The sequence below is a fragment of the Lepidochelys kempii genome, chromosome 3, assembly GCF_965140265.1.
Source record: "Lepidochelys kempii isolate rLepKem1 chromosome 3, rLepKem1.hap2, whole genome shotgun sequence".
NCBI classification, from domain to species: Eukaryota; Metazoa; Chordata; order Testudines; family Cheloniidae; genus Lepidochelys; species Lepidochelys kempii.
Window position 1 is genome coordinate 175,084,605 of NC_133258.1, and position 27,443 is coordinate 175,112,047.

The window sequence follows — 27,443 nt, forward strand, 5'->3', positions numbered from 1 at the left end:
GTACATCTGGTATCCACCATTTATTTAGGAGACCACTTTCTTTAAGAACCAATTTTTGTCAATCCCCTAAAATAGGTTTTCTTGTACATAGTACACTGTAATTTACAAAACAGCTACTGTCTACTTGAAATAATCTACAATATTTCATGAAAACTAATGTGCATTATTACGCTCATTTTCCTGCAGCATAAAGCCCTTGCAATTTTATGTTCTTGGAGCCTTTAATTAATTAATTTTTTTGTGTGTGCACACAGTGGAAAAATCACTTGATGGTCATGAGAATTTTGAAATGAATGGGTTTAATAGCACTTAAATAGTCGATATACTGTAGTTTACCTTTAGAACACACATTTGTGCACTTGCACAACAAATCTTTACTTAGTATTAAGATGGAGAAGTATGAAGATCACATGTTAGTGGTTATGAAGGAGCTTTTATAAATGTAATGGAACAAGATTCCCTGTATTTTATTTCACCAGAGGAACATAATGGCCACAATAAATGGTAGCATAGTCACTGCACTTAATCTCTGAGTAATGCTCAGTTCATTTTCACTTGCATTTAACAATGCATTTGTATGATAAACCACAGACCAATCCTTTAAATATCACTCTTGTTATAACACTCCAGTTATTATCAGTGAATCTCCAAGGCCTGTGCATTCACAATTATATTACCCTCTGTATGAGTGAATTCTTGACATTATCAACTCTGCTTATTGTCACAGTGACTTTGAAGATCTTTGATGTGACATTAAAATACAGTAATTTGACTGGCTTTATAAATAATGGAAAATGTGTTAGTGCTTACAGATCAAACTTAAGCCATCACAATAATTTTAATTCTAACTGCAACTTGCTTCACACTCTAAAGCATTTTCTGTGGCACAATATATGAGGTTGTTGTGTCTAATTAGATTTTATATACTACTATTGTACAATCATAGAATCATAGAATATCAGGGTTAGAAGGGACCTCAGGAGGTCATCTAGTCCAACTCCCTGCTCAAAGCAGGACCAATCCCCAACTAAAATTATCCCAGCCAGGGCTTTGTCAAGCCAGGCCTTAAAAACCTCAAAGGAAGGATATTCCACCACCTCCCTAGGTAATGCATTCCAGTGCTTCACCACCCTCTTGTGAAAAAGTTTTTTTCCAAATATCCAACCTAAACCTCCCCCACTGCAACTTGAGACCATTACTCCTTCTTCTGTCATCTGGTACCACTGAGAACAGTCTAGATCCATCCTCTTTGGAACCCCCTTTCAAGTAGTTGAAAGCAGCTATCAAATCCTCCCTCATTCTTCTCTTCTGCAGACTAAACAATCCCAGTTCCCTCAGCCTCTCCTCATAAGTCATGTGTTCCAGTCCTCTCATCATTTTTGTTGCCCTCTGCTGGACTGTCTCCAATTTTTCCACACCCTTCTTGTAGTGTGGGGCCCAAAACTGGATACAGTGCTCCAGATGAGGCCTCACCAATGTCGAATAGAGGGGAACAATCACGTCCTTGATCTGCTAGCAGTGCCCCTACTTATACAGCCCAAAATGCCATTAGCCTTCTTGGCAACAAGGGCACGCTGTTGACTCATATCCAACTTCTCGTCCACTGTAACCCCTAGGTCCTTTTCTGCAGAACTGCTGCCTAGCCATTCGGTCCCTAGTCTGTAGTGGTGCATGGGATTTTTCCATCCTTAGTGCAGGACTCTGCACTTGTCCTTGTTGAACCTCATCAGATTTCTTTTGGCCCAATCCTCTAATTTGTCTAGGTCCCTCTGTATCCTATCTCTACCCTCCAGCGTATCTACCACTCCTCCCAGTTTAGTGTCATCTGCAAACTTGCTGAGGGTGCAATCTACGCCATCCTCCAGATCATTAATGAAGATATTGAACAAAACCGGCCCCAGGACTGACCCTTGGGGCACTCCGCTTGATATCAGCTGCCAACTAGACACGGAGCCATTGATCACTATGCGTTGAGCCTGACGATCTAGCCAGCTTTCTATCCACCTTACAGTCCATTCATCCAACCCATACTTCTTTAACTTGCTGGCAAGAATACTGTGGGAGACCATATCAAAAGCTTTGCTAAAATCAAGGAATAACATGTCCACTGCTTTCCCTTCATCCACAGAGCCAGTTATCTCATCATAGAAGGCAATTAGATTAGTCAGGCATGACTTTCCCTTGGTGAATCCATGCTGGTTGTTCCTGATCACTTTCCTCTCCTCTGAGTGCTTCAGAATTGATTCCTTGAGGACCTGCTCCATGATTTTTCCAGAGACTGAGGTGAGGCTGACTGGCCTGTTGTTCCCCGGATCCTCCTCCTTCTCTTTTTTAAAGGTGGGCACTACATTAGCCTTTTTCCAGTCATCTGGGACCTCCCCCGATCGCCATGAGTTTTCAAAGATAATGGCCAATGGCTCTGCAATCACATCCACCAACTCCTTTAGTACCCTCCGATGCAGCGCATCCGGCCCCATGGACTTGTGCTGGTCCAGATTTTCTAAAAATAGTCCTGAACCACTTCTTTTTCCACAGAGGGCTGGTCACCTCCTCCCCATACTGTGCTGCCCAGTGCAGTAGTCTGGGAGCGTTCTTGATCATTGTCAGTCTCATATAGAGGATATAATTCCACTTATTGGAGCCCACGAGATAACTACATATAGTACTGGCTTGCTGCTGCTCCCACTGAATTCAATAGGAGCAAGAAGGCTTTGTAAATAGTCTTCTGATTAGTAAAATGATGCACAGAATTGTAGGGTGACGTCTTGAATTCAGAACTTATTTGGGTAATGGAAGCTTTGCTTGGGTAAGTTCTGAGTAAAGGACTCCAGGATTTGGATCTGAGGGCTATATTGTGCTATGAGTTTTTAAGGCAGTACTTTTATTGGAATGAAAAAATTAGTGATCACTATGGCATGGATTTTACTAAGGGGATCAGGGATCGGCAACTTTTGGCACGCGGTCCATCAGAGAAATCCGCTGGTGAGCCGGGATGGTTTATTTACCTTCAGCGTCTGCAGGTTCGGCCGATCGCCACTCCCACTGGCCAAGGTTCACTGCTCCAGGCCAATGGGGGCTGCGGGAAGCAGTGTGGGCCGAGGGATGTGCTGGCTGCCCCTTCCTGCCTCTCTCCCTGCCCGCTGCCCTGTAGGAATGAACTGTAAAGTCTGCCACTAAACCCCACTGATTCCCAGGAAGGGAGGGTCGTCAGCACGAAGGCCTTGTGCCCCTGATTACATCTGGTTCTGGCTGCTCTGAGGTTGAAGAGGATCCTAAAGGGAGCAGGAAAGAATCCCCTAATTATCCTTCATGTAGGAACAAATGATATGGCTAGACTCTCGCCAGAAAGTATTAAGGGAGACTATGCTAGGCTGGGGAAGACGCTTAAGGAAATCGAGGCTCAGGTAATCTTTAGTGGGATTTTGCCTGTTCCTAGAGAAGGGCAACAAAGGTGTGACAAAATTATGACTATCAACAGATGGCTTAGGCAGTGGTGCTATAAGGAGGGCTTTGGGATGTATGGCCATTGGGAGGCATTCATGGACAGAGGACAGTTCTCTCGGGATGGACTTCATCTGAATAGGGAAGGAAATAGACTTCTAGGATGGAGATTGGCACAAATGATTAAGAGAGCTTTAAACTAGGAATTTGGGGGAGATGGTTGGGAGATGTCCAGGTAATCTCCACGCCGGATTTTAGCATTGAGAGGGAAGAAAACAAAGTAAGAAAGGATACAGCCGTGGGTAGGAGAATGTATATAAGGAGGAAGGGCAGTGTGGATACCAGTCTAATAGGTTATACTGGCTGTAGAATAACCGTGCCTAATGGGGTACAGAATGTGAGTGAGGCCAAACAGCAAAAATTAAGATGTTTGTACATCAATGCGAGGAGCCTCGGTAACAAAATGGAGGAACTAGAGCTACTGGTGCAGGAAGTGAAACCAGATATTATAGGGATAACAGAAACTGGAGTACAGGTATTGAAGGGTCTGTGCTGTTTAGGAAAGACCGAAATAAAGGCAATGGTGGTGGAGTAGCACTGTCTATCAAGGATGAGGTAGAATGTAAAGAAATAAGAAGCGATGGAATGGATAAGACAGAGTCCGTCTGGGCAAAAATTACATTGGGGAAGAAAACTATTAGAGCCTCCCCTGGGACAGTGCTTGGGGTGTGCTATAGACTGTCAGGATCTAATTTGGATATGGATAGAGCCCTTTTTAATGTTTTTAATGAAGTAAATACTAATGGTAACTGTGTGATCACGGGAGACTTTAACTTCCCAGATATAGACTGGAGGACGAGTGCTAGTAATAATAACAGGGCTCAGATTTTCCTAGATGCAATAGTTGATGGATTCCTTCATCAAGTAGTTGCTGAACTGACTAGAGGGGATGCCATTTTAGATTTGGTTTTGGTGAGTAGTGAGGACCTCATAGAAGAAATGGTTGTAGGGGACAATCTTGGTTCAAGTGATCATGAGCTAATTCAGTTCAAACTGAACGGAAGGATTAACAAAAATAAATCTGCGACTAGGGTTTTTGATTTCAAAAGGACTGACTTTCAAAAATTAAGGAAATTAGTTAAGGAAGTGAATTGGACTGAAGAACTTATGGATCTAAAGGTAGAGGCGGCCTGGGATTATTTATGCAGAAGCTATCGGAAGCCTGCATCCCAAGAAAGGGGAAAAAATTCATAGGCAGGAGTTGTAGACCAAGCTGGATGAGCAAGCATCTCAGAGAGGTGATTAAGAAAAAGCAGAAAGCATACAGGGAGTGGAAGTTGGGAGGGATCAGCAAGGAAAGCTACCTTATTGAGGTCAGAACATGTAGGGATAAAGTGAGACAGGCTAAAAGTCAAGTAGAGTTGGACCTTGCAACCTTAATGGGACTAAATCGGGGGGCCCAGATAATCTTCATCCAAGAATATTAAAGGAATTGGCACATGAAATTGCAAGCTCATTAGCAAGAATTTTTAATGAATCTGTAAACTCAGGGGTTGTACCGTATGATTGGAGAATTGCTAACATAGTTCCTATTTTTAAGAAACGGAAAAAAAGTGATCCAGGTAACTTATAGGCCTATTAGTTTGACATCTGTAGTATGCAAAGTCTTGGAAAAAATTTTTGAAGGAGGAGGTAGTTAAAGACATTGAAGTCAATGGTAAATGGGACAAAATACAACATGGTTTTACAAAAGGTAGATCGTGCCAAACCAACCTGATCTCCTCCTTTGAGAAAGCAACAGATTTTTTAGACAAAGGAAACTCAGTGGATCTAATTTACCTAGATTTCAGTAAGGTGTTTGATACTGTGTCACATGGGGAATTATTAGTTAAATTGGAAAAGATGGGGATCAATATGCAAATTGAAAGGTGGATAAGGAATTGGTTAAAGGGGAGACTACAGCGGGTCCTACTGAAAGGTGAACTGTCAGGCTGGAGGGAGGTTACCAGTGGAGTTCCTCAAGGATCGGTTTTGGGACCAATCTTATTTAATCTTTTTATTACTGACCTCAGCACAAAAAGTGGGAGTGTGCTAATAAAGTTTGCGGATGATACAAAGCTGGGAGGCATTGCCAATGTAGAGAAGGACAGGGATATCATACAGAAGGATCTGGATGACCTTGTAAACTGGAGTAATAGTAATAGGATGAAATTTAATAGTGAGAAGTGTAAGGTCATGCATTTAGGGATTAATAACAAGAATTTTAGTTATATGCTGGGGATGCATCAATTAGAAGTAACGGAGGAGGAGAAGGACCTTGGAGTATTGGTTGATCATAGGATGACTATGAGCCGCCAATGTGATATGGCTGTGAAAAAAGCTAATGCGGTCTTGGGATGCATCAGGAGAGGTATTTCCAATAGGCATAAAGAGGTTTTAGTACCGATATACAAGGCACTGGTGAGGCCTCACCTGGAATACTGTGTGCAGTTCTGGTCTCCCATGTTTAAGAAGGATGAATTCAAACTGGAACAGGTACAGAGAAGGGCTACTAGGATGATCCGAGGAATGGAAAACTTGTCTTATGAAAGGAGACTCAAGGAGCTTGGCTTGTTTAGCCTAACTAAAAGAAGGTTGAGGGGAGATATGATTGCTCTCTATAAATATATCAGAGGGATAAATACCGGAGAGGGAGAGGAATTATTTAAGCTCAGTACCAATGTGGACACAAGAACAAATGGATATAAACTGGCCACCAGGAAGATTAGACTTGAAATTAGATGAAGGTTTCTAACCATCAGAGGAGTGAAGTTTTGGAATAACCTTCCAAGGGAAGTAGTGGGGGCAAAAGATCTATCTGGCTTTAAGATTAAACTCGATAAGTTTATGGAGGAGATGGCATGTTTTTGGTAATTAAATATTCATAGTAAATAGGCCTAATGGCCTGTGATGGGATGTTAGATGGGGTGGGATCTGAGTTACCCAGGAAAGAATTTTCTGTCGTATCTGGCTGGTGAATCTTGCCCATATGCTCAGGGTTTAGCTGATCGCTATATTTGGGGTCAGGAAGGAATTTTCCTCCAGGGCAGATTGGAAGAGGCCCTGGAGGTTTTTCGCCTTCCTCTGTAGCATGGGGCATGGGTCACTTGCTGGAGGATTCTCTGCTCCTTGAAGTCTTTAAACCATGATTTGAGGACTTCAATAGCTCAGACATAGGTGAGAGGTTTTTCGCAGGAGTGGGTGGGTGAATTTCTGTGGCCTGCGTTGTGCAGGAGGTCAGAGTAGATGATCATAATGGTCCCTTCTAACCTTAGTATCTATGAATCTATGATTCCCCCTTTTAATGAGGATCCCTGCCATAAAGGAGGATCCATGGGACAAGGACTGTGCTGCTTTTCCCAGGGAATCTCCAGGTGGCCAACCCAGCCACTTCCCACCCTTCTCTGAAGCCAGTTCTAACCAAGTGCCGCCTGGGGAAAGTCAGTGGAGGCAGCTGACCCCTCCACATAGGATAGGTGAGCTCTGTGCATGGAGGAGATCCTCTTTTTGTGGTCACACTGAAGGCAACATCTGGCTCTAGTGGGTCAGTGTGGTTCCTGCAGTTAAGAAAATGTTGGTGTTTGGTTTTGACACAGCATCTTTCTCACTTGACACTGATTTTGACAAATAAACCCGTGCTCTTAAAATGCTAACCCAAAGTTGCTGGATCACTGTTTTTAGTCTGACAGCAGAACCTCTCTCTGGCAGCTTTGTTCAGCCCCTGATGAACTCTTCAGTGCTACAGCTGTGATAACATTGTTGTTATAACTGAAGACTTTTATTTTCTTACAGTTATTGTATTTTCCTCTTAAAGTGATTTGATGGATATGTTATTGCCATTACTAAGCAGAGGGGTATTTCTATGAAAACATCCTTTCTGCTATCAAGTTGTCTTAACATTGCCACAGGTTTTTACACAGTAGAGCTATATATTCTACAAATGATTCAGAAAAAGAGAATACCCTATTTACATAGGCATGTACTAACCTGAAAGTGGAATATAAGCAGGTACAGATGTTTGCAGGGAAACTTAATACTGCTGTTTAGAAACATTATTACCCATAGAAAAACACTGTTTATTAACCATGTAACCAGCCAATCCAGAGCCATGTCAAAATGAGGATCTGCAAGCTGAGGATGTCATTTTGTGAATTTCAACTCTGAACTCAGTTCTTTGCTCTGACATTGGCTCAGTGCCGGAAGCACTATGAAAGGAGTACACCAGTCTCTGTTTCTGGCAGCCCCTTTGACTGATACAAGATAAACCCTGACAGGCTCCAGAAACAGCCATATTTACCACAGCCAGAAGGCTGGTTCTTCAGGAAAGGTCTTTGTGGTGGGGGGGTGGGGAAGGGTTGGATCAAATGGAACTAGGGAGGGTCTGCACTTCCTAGAGCAAAAATTGTCCCTTATCAAGAACAGGCATCATCCATTGAACTTTCTTAAATTACAGTCAGATGTTTGGAATTAAATGCTCAAGGGCCAAATTCAGAGGTGATGTAACTTCTGGTATAAGTTGCATGCTGCTAAGTAGGGTGTAAATTACTTGTTGAGGGATTAAAATGGAGTGAATATGGCAGGAAAAGCAACTAAACTTTTGTAGCGAGGAAGATCCCTGATTAAGGGTCTGGATAGCGACTCAGGAAATCTGAGTTTGGTTTCTGGTGCTGCCACTAACTTCCTGTGTGATCTCTGGAAATTTAGTTAATTGCTTTGTGCCTCAGCTTTCCACCTGTAAAAGGGGTAGTAACACATCATCATTTCTACCCTTTGTTGGTCATGTCTATTTAAATTGAAAATTTTTTAGTAGGGACTTTCTCTGCCCAGCACAATGAAATCCCTACCTTGGTTGGGACTTCTAAATAAGAATAATTAACAAGAAGGTCAAATAAAATAGTGGGGCCTATGTTACCTTACTGCCTTCTTATGCTATCTTGCTAATTGTTTTTCCTGCTATCCCTCAATGTATAAAATACACCTACTTATAAGTAATTTACACCACCATTTGCATCTCGTATGAATTTGGCCCTTATGTTATAAGATCAATGCAGTGTTCCCTCTAATTTTTCCCACCCATGTGCGGAATGAATTTTGTTATGTGCACAAAACAAAATTCATGTGGTGGGGGTGGGGCCGAGGGGTTCAGAGTGTGGGAAGGGACTCAGGGCTGGGGCAGAGGGTTGGGGTGCAGGAAGCGTGAGGACTCTAGCTGGGGGGTGCAGGCTCTGGGGTGGGGCTGAGGATGAGGGCTTTGGGGTACAGGCTGCCCGAGGGCTATGGCAGGGAGAGAGGACTCCCCCCAGCTCTCTCTCTCTGCAGTACCACCTGGGCTGGAGGAGGAGGGGTACCTCCCCACACCGCAGCAGCTCTAAGGCAGGAGAGGCACCTTTCTCACGGGGCTCAGTTGGGGCCAGGGGAGGGGCGTCTCTCCAGTGGCTGTGGCTGGACTGGGTTGGGCCCGTGGCTGGGGGAGAGGAATCTTTCCTCTCCACAGCCTAGCTTAGACGGAATTTAGGATCAATGTACAGATTAGGTACCTTGAGCAATTTAGGAGACATTTAGTGAGGGAAGTGGCAAGGGATCAGAAAACAATGAACATATCTTTGAGATGACAAACCCGTTGTTGTTGTTATATAATATTTCATCACAGGACAGGTAGATGAGCAGCCCCAAATGTACCTGAAGCAATGAGAGGGATTTGAACTAAAGCCAGGGAAATATACATGGAAAGGTCAGGGTAGTTTTAAAATAGTTGTGCAGGAGATATCATTCTGTTTCAAGGTGTTTTAGTTGAGCCTCTAGGCAGAGTGGTGAGGATGTCAGGAACACTCCCAGCTATTCTTTTTAGAGAACAAATCTGAGGAACTGTGCCAGATTGAGGTGTCCTTAGAGGAGCTTTTGGAACAGATTGAGAAACTAAACAGTAATAAGTTACCGGGACCAGATGGTATTCACCCAAGAGTTCTGAAGGAACTCAAATGTGAAATTACAGAAATACTAACTGTGGTATGTAACCTATCATTTAACCCAGCCTCTGTACCACATGACTAGAGGATAGCTAATGTGATGCCAATTTTTAAAAAAGGCTCCAGAGCCTACTTCAGTATCAGACAAATTGGTTGAAACTATAGTAAAGAGCAGAATTAACACATAGTTGAGTTGGGAAGAGTCAACATGGTTTTTGTAAAGGGAAATCATGCCTCACCAATCTACTAGAATTCTTTGGGAGGGGAGAGGGGTTCAACAAGCATGTGGACAAGGGGGGTCCAGTGGATATAGTGTACTTAGATTTTCAGAAAGCCTTTGACAAAGTCCCTCACCAAAGACTCTCAAGCAAAGTAAGCTGTCATGGGATAAGAAGGAAGGTCCCATCATGGATCAGTAACTGGTTAAAAAATAGGAAACAAAGGATAGGAATAAATGGTTAGTTTTCAGAATGGAGAGAGGTAAATAGTGGTGCCCCCCTGGGGTCGGTACTGGGACCAGTACTGTTCAACATTTTGATAAGTGATCTGGAAAAGGGAGTAAACAGTGAGGTGGTAAAATTTGCAGATGATACAAAATTACTCAAGATTGTTAAATCCAAGCAGACTGCGAAGAGTTACAAAGGTATCTCATAAAAGTGGGTGACTGGGCAACAAAATGGCAATTGAAATTCAATGTGATAAATGCAAAGTACCGGTAATGCCCATTGGAAAACATAATCCCAACTATATATGGATAAAATGATGGGGTCTAAATTAACTCTTACCACTCAAGAAAGAGATCTTGGAATCACTGTGGATAGTTCTCTGAAAACATCCACTCAATGTGCAGTGGCAGTCAAAAAAGTGAACAGAATGTTAGGAATCATTAGGAAAGGGATAAATAACAAGACAGAAAATATCATGTTTCCTCTATATAAATACATGTTATGTCCACATCTTGAATACTGTATGCAGATCTGATCGCCTCATCTCAAAAAAGCTATATTGGAATTGGAAAAGGTACAGAAAAGGGCAACAAAAATGTTTAGGTGTATAGAACAGCTTGCATGTGAGGAGAGATTAATAAGACTGGGACTTTTCAGCTTGGAAAAGAGATGACTAAGGGGAGATTTAATAGAAGTCCATAAAATCATGACTGGTGTGGAGAAAATAAATAAGGAAGTGTTATTTACTCCTTTTCATAACACAAGAACTAGGGGGTCACCAAATGAAATGAATAGGCAGGAGGTTTAAAATGAACAAAAGGAAGTATTTTTTTCACACAACGCACAGTCAACCTGTTGAACTTTTTGCCAGAGGATGTTGTGAAGGGCAAGACTATAACAGGCTTCAAAAAAGAACTAGATAAGTTCGTGGAGGACAGGTCCATCAATGGCTATTAGCCAGGATGGGCAGGGAAGCAAAATCATGCTCTGAAGTGTCCTTAGCCTCTGTTTGCCAGAAGCTGGGAATCGGCGACAGGGAATGGATCACTTGATGATTACCTGTTCTGTTCATTCCCTCTGAAGCAGTGGTTCTCAACTAGGTTAGGTGTGTACCCCGAGGGGTATGCAGAAGTCTTCCAGGGTACATCAACTCATCTAGATATTTGCCTAGTTTTACAACAGGCTAACAAAAAGCACTAGAAAAGTCAGTACAAACTAAATTTCATACAGACAAAATGAGAAAGTAATCAATTTTTCAATAATTGTATGCTGTGACACTTTTATGTTTTTGTCTGATTTTTGTAAGCAAGTAGTTTTTAAGTGAGGTGAAATCTGAGGGTATCCAAGACAAATCAGACTCCTGAAAGGGGTACAGTAGTCTGGAAAGGTTGAGAGTCACTGTTCTGAAGCATCTGGCATTGGCAACTGTCAGATGACAGGATATTGGGCTAGATGGACAATTGGTCTGGTCCAATATGGCTGTTCTTATAAATAATAATAATAGATCTCTGTTGTTGTGACTTTCTTCCTATGTGTATATAGCATAGTAGTACAAATAACAATTAGTATGAAAATCTGGTGCAAATTGTTCAATAGAAAAAAGCACTTTCATACCATGTCTGAACACATGGAGCTTTGTATGAAAAGACATGATCAAAACTGATATCAAGATTCTTAACCTTGCTCACTCCTTTCACATTAATCCCCTCAATAAGTGGGGACAAGGAGAAGAATTAAAGCTCTCATATACATAGCCCCTCCCTTGCTGCTGCATAGAGGTTGGGAACTAGAACCATTTGGGGCTAGATTGTAACTAGACATAACATAGAGTTAGGATTAGGGGTGAGGAGTAAGAAGCACCCCTCCACCTTGTGAAGCTGCATTAGGGAAATCCACATGGCAGCTCCCACCGCTGAGTTACTTGGGAGCAACTGAGCAGTTAAAGCCACAGCCTGCTCCCCATTTAGGGGTTTGGAAAATTTCTCCCTTGCCCATGGCAAAAGACATACAACAGAAAGATGGTCCCTGGCCCAAAAGTTTACAAACTAACCACTCCAATCCTACAAACAGTTACGCATCTGTGTAACTTTAGACATGTGAATATTTATACTGTAGTCAACATGAACTGATGTGTAAAGTTAAACAGTTGCATAACTGTTTGTAAGATTGAGGCTTAAATAATAGATGCAATACTAAAGAAAGCCCCATGTAAGTTTAGATTAAGTATAACTCATCCCCCTCAAGTGGTAATTTAGCAATAATTCCATTTGTGTCTCTCTCCTATTTACTGGTGGTTTAAGCCAACAAAATTGTTATATGCTGTGTAAGGTATGAGGAATGAAGAACAAATATCGGGGTTTGTTTTTTTTTGTTACTTGTGCAGGAAGTGGATTTTAATTTATCAAAGTTTAAGGAGGAAAAAACTTTGTGGACAAATTTGTTTTAATGTGTCATGTGTGGCCTTTAAAAAAAAAAAAAGCATTCCACTTGCTCTGGTGCCGAGAATTGCTGCAATATTTAAGATATTGAATAAGATATGATATGATAGCATCTGAAGAAAAAACAAAAGGCTGCCACTTAGTGATATAAATTTGGGTATTTGGAAACAAATAAGATACATTTTCCCCAAAGAGAAAGTAACGAGTTTTAGTCTTTGGTGGCAGGTGTATTCTAGTTTGTGCCAAATCACAGCTAAGAATGAACCATATAAATTATGACTATACAGTGATTTCAGCTGGCTTGACACCTAACATTCTTGTCAGTGATTTTAAAAAAAATCATAATAATTTTAATAGAAGATCAAGCAGCCATAGAGGAGTTTCCATTTTGATCTTTTATACAACAGTGATAGTATCATCATTGAGTATCATTTGCACTTGGCTCATCTTGCCATTTGGCATCTGCTAGAAGTGGATGCGGGTAAAGTACTTTTCCTTGTTTTTGGCATTTCAGGAGGAACTTCAGTGTGCTGGAGCTTTGATCTTTTGAACAAATGTTTGAAGATATTTGAATCTGGAAGCATCCCTCTTACTCTGTCTTGTGTGATTGTGATGATTTGTTACCCCTTAATTTTGAGTGGAAGGTTATTCCTAGTGGGAGAGAACAGCATGGCCATCATGTATAGATGAAAGCTAATTGGTTTTCTTAGCTGGAATATTAAGATTGAATCCTGGAAGGTGTTTAATACTGTGACCATGATCAAGTGCTGCAGTACATGCTTAACTTTAAGACATAAGTAGTCCCATCAAAGCTGTGTCTTCATTTTGAAATGGAATTGTGGTCTTCATTTGGAATAGGAAATTAACTTCTCAACAACTACAGTTGTGGATCCAGAAGTTCCAAGAGTGACAGTGGATATGCTATCTGGGGAATCTGATACCTGGCACAAAACAATTTAATCCTTGTTTGGAAAGGGCTATTTTTGGTTGGAGTGGTCCAGTTGTATTCATTTGTGATTTGTGGTCATGTTCATGATTCCTGTTGGTTATTGTTACACCAGTGTAACAGTGCAGGCATTGTAACCAATGCCATTTTCATTTTTCTGTATTGCTGGTTTAATTGAGTTTGCAAAAGTGGCAGGTTATGGGAACCTCTTTATGAGTGTACTACAGGGCAGATGGCAATCTATGGTTAGGATTTGTGTATGTTTGATATTTACTTTATTTAAACAACAGTCATGATGGAAACAGTTTTAATCAACTTTGTGCAAGCTTGGCAATCCAGATCTACTACTCAAGTAACATATTTCTCAGAATCCTCTCTTCATGGCAGTGCTATTGTTTGTGTGTATTTCATTGTGTATTTGCCAGAGGAAGAGAGCTATTGTTGTTTAGATGGCGGTTGGAAATATAAAATGGAGTCTACTGAGAATTCCAATAGACTGTACATGTCACAATTGTTTTGTGCTGTGTGACACTTTAGTATGCAGTGTTTTTTATTTGGCCACGTGTGCAAATCAAAATGGAACTTCCCACCTCAAACACTTTGTCATCAATGTTTTAAAGATAAACCATTAACAAAGAAGAAAATATCTTTCCTTCGTTATACTACCAGGTAATCAAAATTTGCAGGATTAGGACCAAATCCTGCAGTCCTTATTCAAGCAAAACTCACATGGACTTCATCTGATGTTTTTCCTGAGTAAGGGATGGAGGATTTGGTTCTTACAAAGGAAATAATCTTTAAGTAGAGAGAGAGAGAGACGTGGGGTGAAAAAAGAGAGCTATTGCCAAAAGGTTTCCTTTGTAGGCCACTTACTGTAGCTAAAATTATAAGGAGCAGAAGTAGTAGTGGTCTGTTAGGACAGCCATGAAAACAAGCCTTTAGCTATTCCTAACATATATTGAATGAAAATATTCTCAAAATTTTAAAAATAAGTTAAGACTTAGCAAAAAGCACACAAAAACCTGAGTCCCATCAGGTACATAATGTCCTGGAGTGTAGCCTACTGGCAGAAACGTGCAGTGTTCTCCTTTGCAGCATTGGGAATGCTCTCTGCTGAATTTGGCGCCTATGACCAAAGTTTGCTTGTTAGCTGAAGTTCACACAGACTTCTTGCCAGGTCTGCCCAGAATACTGTCTCCTCTAACTTCCTGTGGTCTTGCATAATATTTCCTTGCTTCTTGTGTAGCTGTGCACTTGGTCTGGTCAATGCCCAGTTCGTTTTAAAGGCCTGATCCTGAAAACATGCATGTGAGTAGTCTCAGAAAAAGATGTAAATGATTGCAGTTTGGGCTTCTCAGCAAGGAAGTATCAGCACAATCAAAATGTGTTGTGACGGTGGGGACTTTAGGGTTTAGTCCAGGGGTGGGCAGACTGCGGCCCGGGGGCTGCATCCAACCCTCCCAACGTTTTAATCTGGCTTTTGAGCTCCCGCTGGGGAGCGGGGTCTGGGGCTTGCCCCGCTATGGCACTCCAGCTGGGGAGCAGGGTCAGGGGCTTGCCCCACTCTGCGCAGCTCCTGGAAGCAGCAGCATGTTCCCCCTCCGGCTCCTACATGTAGGGGCAGCCATGGGGCTTTATATGCTACCCCCACCCCAAGCACCTGCGGAGAGGGCAGCGTGCAGAGCTGCCTGGCTGTGCCTCCACGTAGGAGCTGGAGGAGGGACATGCTGCTGCTTCTGGGAGCTGCTTGAGGTAAGCGCTGCCCAGAGCCTGCATCCCTGACCTCCTCCCATGCCCCAACCCCCTGCCCCAGCCCTGATCCCCCTCCAACCCTCTGAACCCCTCGGTCCCAGCCTGGAGCACCCTCCTGCACCCCTAACTGCTCAGCCCCAGCTGGAGCCCTCACCCCCCCTGCACCCCAACCCCCTGCCCCAACCCGCCACCCCCTCCCACACCCTGAACTCCTCATTTCTGGCCCCACCCCAGAGTCTGCACCCCCAGCTGGAGCCCGCACACCAAGCCCCAATTTCTTGAGGATTTATAGCCCGCCATACAATTTCCATATCCAGATGTGGCCCTCGGGCCAAAAGGTTTGCCCACCCCAGTTTAGTCTTACAGAAGAATGTTGGCTTAAACCAACGTTAGTTGGTAATAACTAAGAAAAGATACTTGTGTTTGCTTCATTTATTTTACATCTTATTTTAGTATATCTGTGTCTTCCTGGAAGAGAGAGGAAAATGTATACACTGTAAAATAAAATTTAAAAAACCAAACACACTTGAAGTTTGGTCCTAATGGTCCTAAAATTTGTAGTATCGTATAACTGAAACAAATTTTAAAAGAAGGGATTGTTACCCTTATTTTCTTATCTTCATTTATACCCTCCACAGTCGGGGTAGTGCCCTTATGATTATGTAATGACAACTTATGCTGCACGCAAAACTGGTGAAAGCCATTTTTTATTTCTTGGCAACCCAAGACATGTGGTGCACTTAAATGGAAACATAAGAGTCGAATGTGGAAAAGTCCTGTGGAATTGAACAGAGAAAGCTAACAATGGTTCTACAGAAATGTAACAGGATTCTATAGAAATTACTCTAAACACCTACAGAATTTTATAGAGAATACATAAGCTACATCAGGGTTTTTGAACCATTCTATAGAAACTCCACAGCAGATAGAAAATTCTTTATTAAATTAGGATGGTTCAAAAAACTTCTAGAATAGTTACCATTTTCTTTTAAATTCTGTAGGAAATTTAAATAAAGAGGAGATTACATATTTTAAGGTCTGTAGGGAAAGATTTTCAAAAGGCACAAATGGCAATTAAGTGCCTAATTCCCACTGAAAGCCAATGGGTTTCATGCACTTAACTTGAAAGTCTCCCTCATTTTTTCTGGATTAGTCTTTATTTAGTGCTTTTGGCAAATTTGTTATATGGCAGAACATTCTCAAGGCTAGCAGAAGAGGAGAGAGAGAAATGGACAGACTGATTATTTAAATTTAAATCGGACTGCTTTTAATTCAATGTCTTAAAAAGAGCAAAGAACTTGTTATTGTCAAGTGTGAGTGCAGTACAGCAGAGAGGACAATTCTTCAGATGTATGTGCTTTTCATACGGAACTGTATGGAGGGATAGATGTTGTACTGCAGGGGTGGGCAAACTTTTTGGCCCAAGGGCCACATCGGTGTTGCAAAACTCTATGGCGGGTTGGGCAGGGAAAGCTGTGCCTCCCCAAACAGCCTGACCCCTGCCCCCCATCCGCTCCCTCCCACTTCCCGCCCCCTGACTATCCCCCTCAGAATCCCCGACCCATCCATCCCCCCTGCTCCTTGTCCCCTGACTGCCCCCTCCCAAGACCTCCGCCCCAATCGCTCCCCCGCGGGACCCCACCCCCTATCCAATCCCCGCTGCTCCCTGTCCCCTGACTGCCCCGACCTATCCACACTCCTGTCCCCTGACAGGTCCCCTGGGACTCCCATGCCTATCCTCCCCTCCCTGTCCCTTGACCGCCCACCCCCTGAACCTCCACCCCATCCAACCATCTCCTGCTCCCTGTCCCCTGACTGCCCCCCGGTTCCCCTGACCCTTATCCAACCTCCCCGCCCCCTTACCATGCCGCTCAGAGTGGCAGGACTGGAAGCCACGCCACCCGGCCTGAGCCAGCCGTGCTGCCCGTGTGGTGGCATGGCTGCGGGGGCGGGGGGACAGTAGGGGGCTAGCCTCCCTGGCTGGGAGTTCGAGGGCCGGGCAGGACGGTCTCGCAGGCCGGATGTGGCCCGTGGGCTGTAGTTTGCCCACCTCTGTTGTACTGGGATATGACTTGTTACTTTATTCCTGATAATTTTTGTGTCTGATTCTCTTTTTTTAGTTAAAGCTCAGTTTGAACTATGGCATAGGAACTTCATAAAAAGAAAACTAATAGCCAAGATGAAAATCTGGGAGATGCATATTTTTGTTAGTCTGATTTGTGTAATAAATAGATATACAAATAAAAAAACCACACTAGCAGAAAAGTTTTTTTTCATACCAAAATATTAACCAGTGAGTACACTTTCTAAGCACTCTGAAACTTCCATTGGCATTAATAGGAGTCACACAGCTAAATCCCTGTACATTGCTTTGAAAATGTATTCCAGGTATCTTTAAATATTTGCTGTAAAAGAGGATTATGTTCCTTTGATTCTACCAGTGTTTAATGCTCCCATATAAGCTTTTTTCCAGAATGTAATGATTGCCTGTGGTTAAAATGCGTATGTTGAAGTTTTTTAGTTTTGCACTGCAGTTGAAGGAAATTGTTATCATAGAGCTTTGTTTGGTTCAGAGCAGTAGATTAAATTTAGAAAATGTATTCAGCTGATGTCTCCGAGTCAGCATAACCTGGGTTTATTTCTATCTAACTTTTGGACATGCATTTTATAGCAACTTACATGTCAGACCACAATTTTACATTATTAAAAATGTTTTTATACTTCGCACATAATTAGTAAGATGTCAGGTAATTTGTGTTAAAAATGGGGCACACACCTCATATGAGTTTTACTATAAAATTCCTTTTTTCTTAAATTTCTTGCCAAATTGCTATTCACATTCTTTGATATCTCAATTCCTGGCTTGATTTTAAAAGGCCAAATAATGAATCTTACAATATACCTGTTTCAGTATGTTTGTAAATATACCCAGTAAACTTACTGGTACATTTGTTATAATTTACAGACTTTACATGATCTTGTATGAACTTTCTGCTGGAATGCCCACTAGAATTAAATTGGTCATCACAATTATGAGATTTTGTTCAAATCATTTCATACAGTCATCTATTCCACAGATCCAGATTATCTGGTTGTCATGGTATCATTGATATTGATAAGTGCATCTGCCTACAGTTGACTTCTTGCAGCACTCTGGGTTAACCTTATTAACTTTAAATGATATATATAGATTAGACTAATATGAGAACAAGGCAGATCTTCATGAATACCTGTCTAAAATCATTCAAAGTGACTGGTCTTTTGAATGCAGGGATTTCAAACTAGAGATCCATGCTATTTTGATTAGAGTCCAGGTGTTATCAGTAACATTTTGGAAAGTGTCACAGAAACTAGCAGAAAATACTATTTTTGGCCACATCTGGCATGATATTTTAAAGTGTTTTTAATGGAAGCCCATGTTTTGCTATCGATTGTTAGACGTTTTCTGCACTATTGGTGGATGGGTGCAGAGCCAGGTGCTCCAGGGCATTCCCACTGCACTACTCAGGCGATGTGAATGATCCATAAACCTGGCTTTTGCAGGCACTTTCTGAAACTCAGGCCTGGTCTATACTGAAAAGTTTTATCAGCATAGGTATGTTGGTCCTGGGTGTGAAAAAACCACAATCCAGACCCACCTAGCTATGCTGACCAAACCTTCAGTGTAGATTTATTCATGCCAATGGAAGAATGCTTCAGTCAACATTGCTGACTTCATTAAGGGAGGTGGTGGTGTTCTTACACTGACAGAAAAACCCTTCTGTGCATGTAGGCTGCATCTATACTATGGGGCTATGCTGGCCTAACTATACTGATGGGTATATGTCGGTATAGTCTCTATAGTGTAGACATAGCCTCAGCTGATGTAGACACCACATCGCCCTGCTGAAGGAGGGAACAAGGATATAGCCAAATTGTCCCCACACTCAGCTGAGCTCCTGCTGCAGCAACAGTTCTTCGGGGCTGTGGGAAGACAGCACAAGATAGACTTTACTGTGGGGAGGGGACTAATGCCAGGATGGCCCCAGGATCAGGACATTTGAAGGTAGTGTAAAGCCTTTTCTCTCCTTCAGTGCTGGATTGAACACGGTTCAGCCAGACTAGAGAAGGGGCCCACAATCAGTTAAAGCGAAGTTTCCTTTAAATTTAATACAAAGAGAGAGCATATTTTAGAACACAAATATCAACCCTTTTCCTTTTTAAATGTCTTTTTCTACATTGTAAAAATTTTCTGAGAGGTTTTAAAACAGACGAATCTTCAGAAAAGTGTTCTGAGTGTAGTGTGAAGAGACTAAAGAGGTATCAATTTGTAAAGCTGAGCTATTGGACGATGGGCTTTAGTACGTGAACAAGGAGTATAGAGAAATCTATAAACTTGGTTGAACCAAAATGTAATTGCATAATTGGAAAAAACTAGGTATATGTATGTCTTTTTCCTTCAGATATTTCTTTTTACACAGGAATTTTAGAAGGTGGGATACCCCTAATTCAGCACATTAAACATTTAGAGCTTGATCCTAAACTGCATACCCAGACACAACTCCTGCTGACCTCAGTCAGAGTAAAGAGCAGCGGACTGGCCTTCTACACATGTTTACTTGGCTAAGTGCCTTTTTTTGGCAAGCACGTAGCTGTACAGAGTAATCTAGTTTTGGATGTGGGGAAACACCCATTGTGGCTTATGTAAGTGAGTTTATATACCCGTTTTGAATTGTATGCAGATTCTTGTAAGGACTGTGATCTCAGATCCACACATGTCTCGTAGCATTAGTGGAATGATAGATTCTTTGAGGGAGGCAGTAGCAGTATCCGTCACTCAGCTGTTGGTGGAGTCAGATACTGCTCTCCTCCAAAAGACATGGAAGGGCAGATATGTAATTTTAAGGTGCCTGTGCTCAAAGATAAGAGAAATGGGGAGTAGTCTGACTAAGACAGGATGTTTTTAATCCCAAACACTAGTTATTCACAATGCTGAAGTCCTTTCTCACTTTTTAACTCAGCCTTCCTTAGGCAAAATTTCTACTGAAGTAAATGGCGGTTTTGTCTGAGAAAAGACGTGTGAAGAAAACTCATTCTGGACTCTAGGATTTGGACCATGCTCTGTGATGCATAAAATATTAAAGCATGTTTCATGAGCAAGAATAGTCCATGTACCTGATGGGCTAAACAACCTATTTAAGCCTCTTCAGACACATAGTGAAAACAAAGTTCTCTGCCTATTGCAATTGTGATTTCATATATTTTGTTATATGTGGCATGTATGTAAGTGAAGTGAAAAGCATGCCACGTTGTTGACTTTTCAAATGATGCATGCCACAGCCTAGTGGCATGTTTCAAATAAAAATTGAGCTTGTGATTCATTGAGAAGCATCTCATGTGTTACACAGTACTGCAGCTTAGGTAGTGTAATCAGCTAGCGATCCATCAGGATGAAGGGGGATTTGTTGCCCTGACATGGCATCCAGGGAAGTATGCTGCCTGCCAGAGGCCTGTATCCGAGATGTGACGGAGGGATTGTCACTGGTGTGTATTTCACTCAGTGAGATAGTTTGTGGGACAGGTATAATACCACTTGGGTGAGGGCTGGCAGAATCACCCCTAGGAGCTAGGACTTCTGAATAACAATCTCAGCTCATCTGAATCACAGGCTGGCCTGCCAATGGTTTTCATTTAAAATAGATTTGCTGAAACTTATAAGTGTTCTTTGTAGACTTCACTTGTGAATATAATACACATTTGTGCCAGTTTGGTGCAGCCTTTCTGAAGCGGTCATCATGCAAGGTTCCACACAGCCCCATGGGGAGCTCTGCTAGTGAGGACAGGGCTGGGTGGACTTATATTCCTTCTTCTTCTTAATCCCTTCCCACCCCTTTGGGGCACAGTGCTCCTCCCTGGAGAAGGCAGGGTGGTTAACTCTGCATTTTTATGAGCTCAGGGTCTGGAGGTTCTTTGGTCCTTATATGGACTATGCTGAGCAGAAAGAATATCTTAACACCTTTCCTCCACCCCTCACCCCAGATCCGGTAACAGCATGGCAGAATCTAGCCCTAAGGCTCTAGTTTCACACAAGTGCAGGTACAAGACCTATTCAGAATGTAGGCCTTTATTGACTCAATCCAGGCCTTAAGTAGGGCATGGAGCTTTTTGTGAGCCTTATGCATTAGAATGAATTATGCTCTAGGTGCTAAATCTTGATTCTCTTGAAATCAATAACCAAACTCCCATTGATTTCAGTGGAAACAAAATTTGGCTCTAAGGCTTCATGTGCACAATTCCATCATTACGCACCTACTATTTATGTGGGTGCAGTTCATTTCACAGCCTAATGATTATTAAGAGCTCTAAAGCAACTATTATTTTTGTTGCTGCAGCTTTGCTTTGATTGTTTCAAATGAAAATAAACATTTTCCCATTAGCAAGCGTGGTCATTCCTTTTCTCCCATAGATAATGTGTTTCTTCACAGGAAAAGATCATTTATAACAGCAGTAGAACTATTACAACCATAAGATTGGCTCCATCTAACCCCAGAGGATTACAGAGATAAGATACCAGCCATGGCCAGGATCATCTCATGATAAGCAGGGGCAATAGTAGGGTGGAGTGGGCAGGGTTATAGCTTGAAGAGCCCTAAATGTTTTCTTCTTCCCTCCTGAAGTGGGAAAGTTCATCATGATTGCTGAAAAAAGACCTTGAATGAACAAATGTTTGCAGGTTTGGTGGGTATCCAGTGTTAACCTTTGTGTTCGTTTTAAATGCTAGTTTCCTACCTCTTAACCATCCCAGCCCCTAGTTGTTCATTATTATTAAGACAATTCAATGAAATGTTTATGGGGGCAGTATTTTTAGTTCAAACATGTTTGATATTGGAAACACTGATACATAAGATGAGGGTTGAATTCTCTGAGTGTTTCATCTGCATAAGAGCAACAGGATCAAGTCCTTTTTTTGTAGACTGCAATTTGGACTTGTTCCAGGAAGGTGACTTCTGTGGGAATTGAAAGCATTCAGCACTTTGCAGGATTGAGTCTTTTATGTGTATCAGTTGTTGCTCTTGGTGTGTAGAAGCCATGATGGGGCACACCCTTGTGTGACCATTATGTTCCTTTCCTGAAGTCTGATGGGATATAGGTCAGATTCATAAGGGATTGCTCCAGGAGACTTGTGATATTTAATGTGATTCACTGAAAAGTGTTTTCTGTAAGAAATGACAAAACAACATTCCATTAGAGGATATCCACTAAGACAGGATGTTTTTAATCCCAGACACTAGTTATTCACAATGCTGAAGTCTTTTCTCACTTTTTGGATATCTATCCATTAGAGGATAGAGATGTACTGTGTTTATGAAAGCAATGGCAACATTTCATCTTGCATATGAGGCTGTTGGTTTTTAAAAGCTGCAACAGATGCAAAAAAGAGTGCAGGTCCATCAGAGAGTTTTATGGCATCATATAATAATCAACCTGCAAAGAAAGGCCTCCATTTTTGTTTTAACAGGGAGATATTGTATGCTACAGTAAAATCATATGCAAAGTCAATTGTGGTTATTGCAGCTTATACTTCTAATGTTGTTCTTGTTTAGAACAGCATCCTGTGTCAAAAAACACACAGTATATTTTGGATACTGTAGAATGCAGTGTATGAACAACAAACTGAGTGTGAAATGAATGAATTTCCATATGGCTTTGAAATATTAAAAGCCAGGGTCCAGATTGTGTCTCTGGAATCTTATCCTTCCTGGGCATATCAGCTACCTCTGTAGCAATCCTTCCCAGGACTGCCCTGTTACAGAGCTCTCTCCATAAGAGGGTGAAGATGGAACAGGAAGTGGGTGGCCTTGTAGAAGTGTGGGCTGGACAGTGCACCCACAATCTCCAACCCCATGGGGCTTACCTAACACAGCTCAGGGTGTGGAGTGTGTGTGTCATTGTCCTCTTTTCGCTCTCTTGATACTAAGCCAGTCTGCACCAGGCCAGTCCCCTTCCCACCCAAATTAAAGGATTAATGATCTGGATGATGGGATGCATTGCACCCTGAGCAAGTTTGTGGATGATATTAAGCTGAGGGGAAAGGTAGATATCCTGGAGGGTAGGGGTAGGGTTGAGAGTGACTTAGAGAAATTGGAGGTTTGGGCCACAAGAAATCTGATGAGGTTCAACAAGGAAAAGTGCAGAGTCCTGCACTTAGGCTGGAAGAATCCCATGCACCGCTACAGGCTGGGGACTGACTGGCTAAGCGATAGTTCTGCAGAAAAGGACCTTGGGATTACAGTGGATGAGAAGCTGGATATGAGCCAATGGTGTGCCCTTGTTGCCAAGAAGGCTAACAGCATATTGGGCTGCATTAATAGGAGCATTGCCAGCGGATTGAGGGAAGTGATTATTCTCCTCTATTCGGCACTGGTGAGGCCACATCTGGAGTATTGCACCCAGTTTTGGGCCCACCCACTACAGAAAGGATGTGGACAAATTGGAGAGAGTCCAGTGGAGGGCAATGAAAATGATCAGAAGGTTGGGGCACACGATTTATGAGAAGAAGCTGAGGGAACTGGACTTATTTAGTCTGCAGAAGAGAAGAGTGAGGGGGGATTTGATAGCAGCCTTCAACTACCTGAAGTGGGGTTCCAAAGGGGATGGAGCTCGGCTGTTCTCAGTGGTGGCAGATGACAGAACAAGAAACAGTGGTCTCAAGTTGCAGTGGGGGATGTCTAGGTTGGATATTAGGAAAAACTACTTCACTAGGAGGGTGGTAAAGCCCTGGAATGGGTTTTTAGGGAGGTGGTGGAATCCTTCATCCTTAGAGGTTTTTAAGGCCTGGCTTGACAAAGCCCTGGCTGGGATGATTTAGTTGGGTTTGGTCCTGCATTGAGCAGGGGGTTAAGCTAGGTGACCTCCTGAGGTCTCTTCCAACCCTAATTTTGTATGATTAAATTGTGCTGGCTGCCAGTGTTTCCAAGGAACTGCTTAGGCAGACATGTCCCACCCTCTGGTCACATACCACTTCTACCTCACTGTGCCCCTTCTGCCTTCCACAGAGAGCAGGGCCATTACAAAGCTCTGCTTCCTTTGAGGATGCCATGACACGGGAAATCCTCTGGTTATGCTGACATTATGCTTTGTAGCAGAAAGCTGCACTAATGCAATCCTGGATCTGGCTTGAAAACTGTTGGTGTCTTTTTAGTTTTATATAATTTTTAAGAGCGTTATGAAAATGAATTCTTAAAAATTGCTGTAAAAACAAGTGTTTTTGCAATTCCACCTAAAAATACCGCATGGGCTGTCCCATTTCATTTATCATTGGAGGGACTTCCTTCTAGATTTTAAGGCCAGAAGGAACCATTGTGATCCTCTGGTCAGACCTCCCACATAGAACCTGACAGGCCATAGAACCTCATCCACTTGTTTCCGCAAGAAGCCCATATCTTCTGTTTGAACTATAGCATATCTTTTAGAAGGATATCTAGTTATTTCAAGACTTCAGGTGACAGAGAATGCACTACATTCCAATATAAATTGTTCCAGTGGTTTACTATTTCTCTGTTAAAAATTTTACCTTTTTCCTAGTCCTCATGTATCTAGCATTCAGCCACTGAATCTCATTTCTGACTTTTTCTGCTCGATCAAAGAGACATCTACTATGATCAATTCACCTTCACTTGAGTAAACCAATAAGGCCTGTTGGTTCTCTTTAGTCTTCTTATTGGAAGGCATGTTTTCCAGACCTCAACTCATTGTTGTGGCTCTTTTCTGAAATCTTTCCAACATATGAGCATCCTTTTTGAAGTGTTACACACAGTATTCCAGTAATGCTTTAACTAATGCTGTATGCAGAGGTAATACCAATTTACTACTCCTACTTACTTAATAGTTCCCTGAATATACATCCAAGGATCATATTTGCCCCTTTTAGCTACAGCATTGTAGAGGGAGCTCATGTGTACAGTTATTTACCAGGACCTTCAGGTCCCTTGATTCCCTGCAGTGTTGGTGTTTTGATTCCCCTTCTGACATAATGCTCTAGTGGTGGGCTGCCCAAGAAGAATTTGGAGAAGTCCTTTTTTGAATTGTATTTTAGAGATTATATGCTAATACCATATATTGCAAACCTTCAAAATGGTTTAATGCTTTGTGATCCTTCGTTATTGCAAGCATGAGGCCAATTCAGTTTTCCGGCCAACATTTTCAGGGCATGACTCATGTGAATTTTATTGTTATTGCTTGATGACAAAATGTAGTTTGAGAATGGGTGCATGTAGAATGTATGTTGAAACTCTCAGAAAGTAGTATGTTCAAAAATGTGGGAAGGGAAAGTTAGTAGCTACTCTTTAAAGTGGCCGTTGTATGTAGAATCATATTGTACACAACATCCGAGGGAAGCAGATGTTTTTTTACAAACCCAGTTTGTAACTGGGAGCTATGAGCTAGTAAAATAATGTTTTGAGGAAATAAGAGGAATGAGCCTTACTTATAGTTATAATGATTGTTTCCTAGAATACCTTAAAACACTTGCTTAACAGTCACCCAATAAGATTTATTCTGGTCATTTGTACTTCCTTGATGGGATTGTTATGTGCTAAAATTAATTGTAGAGCACTGAAAAATATATGGACTAGATGTTCAGCTGGTGTATATCAGTATAATTCAGTTGATTTGAGCTTTATTTGAATGACAACTCCCACTAACTTCAGTAGGGCCAGGATTTCGCTGGACAGGAACTGTAGTGCACCACACTACTGATGGTCTTGCCAGATGTATGTTTAGTTGTGCATCCAAAATTAGAGACCCCTTTTGAAAAAACAGAGTTTATGTTACTCACTCTTCAGCTAAGATTTATTTGTTTTTCAGGACCTACAGTTGAGCATTTTCCAAGGTTGGAGAAGTTTGTCTTTTTATTTTTTATTTTTTTTCCTATCTCTTCATTCTGTGTACTACATTCCTTGATGCACCCACTAGTATGAGCTTGGATTATTTCTAGTTACTACTATTAGTACATCTTAACAAGCTGGAAAATAGGACAGGTAACTCCCTCCACGGTTAATAATACTTAACATTTTTATATAGTGCTTTACATCTTCAAACTGCTGTATAAACACTGACTCATTAATATTTCCAACATGCAGCATTGTAAGAATGATTAAAGAGGTTATGACAACACAGAAAATGAAGGTATGATTATAGCACAGGTAGGTATACCTGCACTAGCTTGAATCTAGCTGGCATGGATAATAGTGATAGTGAAGATGTGGCATCATGGACTTCATTGCAGGCCAGTAACCAGCATACGTAATCAGGGTCCCTTGTGGGCTTGTACTTGGGTCATTAGCCCTTACGGAAGTCTGTGTTGCCACACCTTCACTATTGTAGTTTCCCATGCTAGCTAGATTAAAACTAGCACAGGTATTTTCATTTGGTATGTAGGCATACCCAGAGAGGCTAAGTAACTCAGCAAGGCAGTGGGAGAGAGTGGAGTTATAATTTTGGAGTTTCTGACTGCTGGCCCTGTGTTCAATCTGTTAGATTACTCTGCAACGCCTGTGTGTGTAAGACAATCTAGCAGTGATGTTGCTGCTTTAGATGAATGTTTTGGATTTGGGTTAAGTTAAAGTATAATTTTTCTATCCATACAAGCCATCTGTGCCATCTAAGATGGACAATCCTTTTTCTTTTTTAGCATTTAGCCATTCTGTCCCCCCAAAAATCTCTCCCAGTCCCATGTCTTTCAGTAGCACTGAAAGGTGTTTCCTCATTTCTCCTCAGCTGTTCCTATATATGTAATAAAATTCTGGGATTGTCACTCTGTGTGTCACTCTGGAGCCTATTATGCCTGTAAGTCAGTGTGAAGTGATAGAAACAACTACAAGCATGGCTGAGAGCTCTATCTATTAAGAATATCACCAGGTTGAATCATCACTGGATTTTTTTCAGTCTCTTACTATCCAATTTGTAAATTCTCAGGCATTTTGACTTTGTGAACTATACCTGTGCGAAAGCAAGGCATGTGCCTATGCCATGCCAAGAGTCCTAGAACATTCTGATATCAGAGGTAGCTCAACTAATCACCACCCTTATTCTACAGCTAATTTACACAGAGCAATTTCATTGGTTGTATGAGGGAGACTGCACAGATGGAGGATTATTTGGCCCAACTGCCACTTCTGCAAACTATCCCACTCCATAGGAAAGATACAAAGTATGGCAAGAGACCATGCTGGCTGAACCAGGAGATCTTCAATTATCTGAAACTCAAAAAAGAGTTCCACAAAAAGTGGAAGGTAAGTCAAAGTATGAAGAATGAATATAAACAAATAGCACAATTATGTGAGGACAAAATTAGAAAGGCCAGGACATAAAATGAGATTAAACTAGATAGAGACATAAAGGGTTACAAGAAAACATTCTACAAATACATTAGAAG

At 41.8% G+C, this 27,443-nt stretch overlaps 1 protein-coding gene across 7 annotated transcripts in view; it reads left to right on the forward strand.

Moving 5' to 3' along the window:
• The window catches only part of EPAS1 (endothelial PAS domain protein 1), a 150,877-nt gene that overhangs the window by 14,140 nt on the left and 109,294 nt on the right, over positions 1–27,443 (forward strand). For 3 of the 7 annotated variants that reach the window (XM_073339108.1, XM_073339109.1, XM_073339110.1), the window contains one exon: positions 27,105–27,300. The exons of 3 other annotated variants lie outside the window; for them this stretch is intronic. In XM_073339108.1, coding sequence (XP_073195209.1) covers positions 27,136–27,300 — 165 coding nt within the window. In that variant the 5' untranslated portion in view covers positions 27,105–27,135. Of the gene's footprint in view, positions 1–2,247; positions 2,284–27,104; positions 27,301–27,443 lie in introns of those variants that run through there. One more of the 7 variants, XM_073339111.1, reaches the window with a different exon arrangement.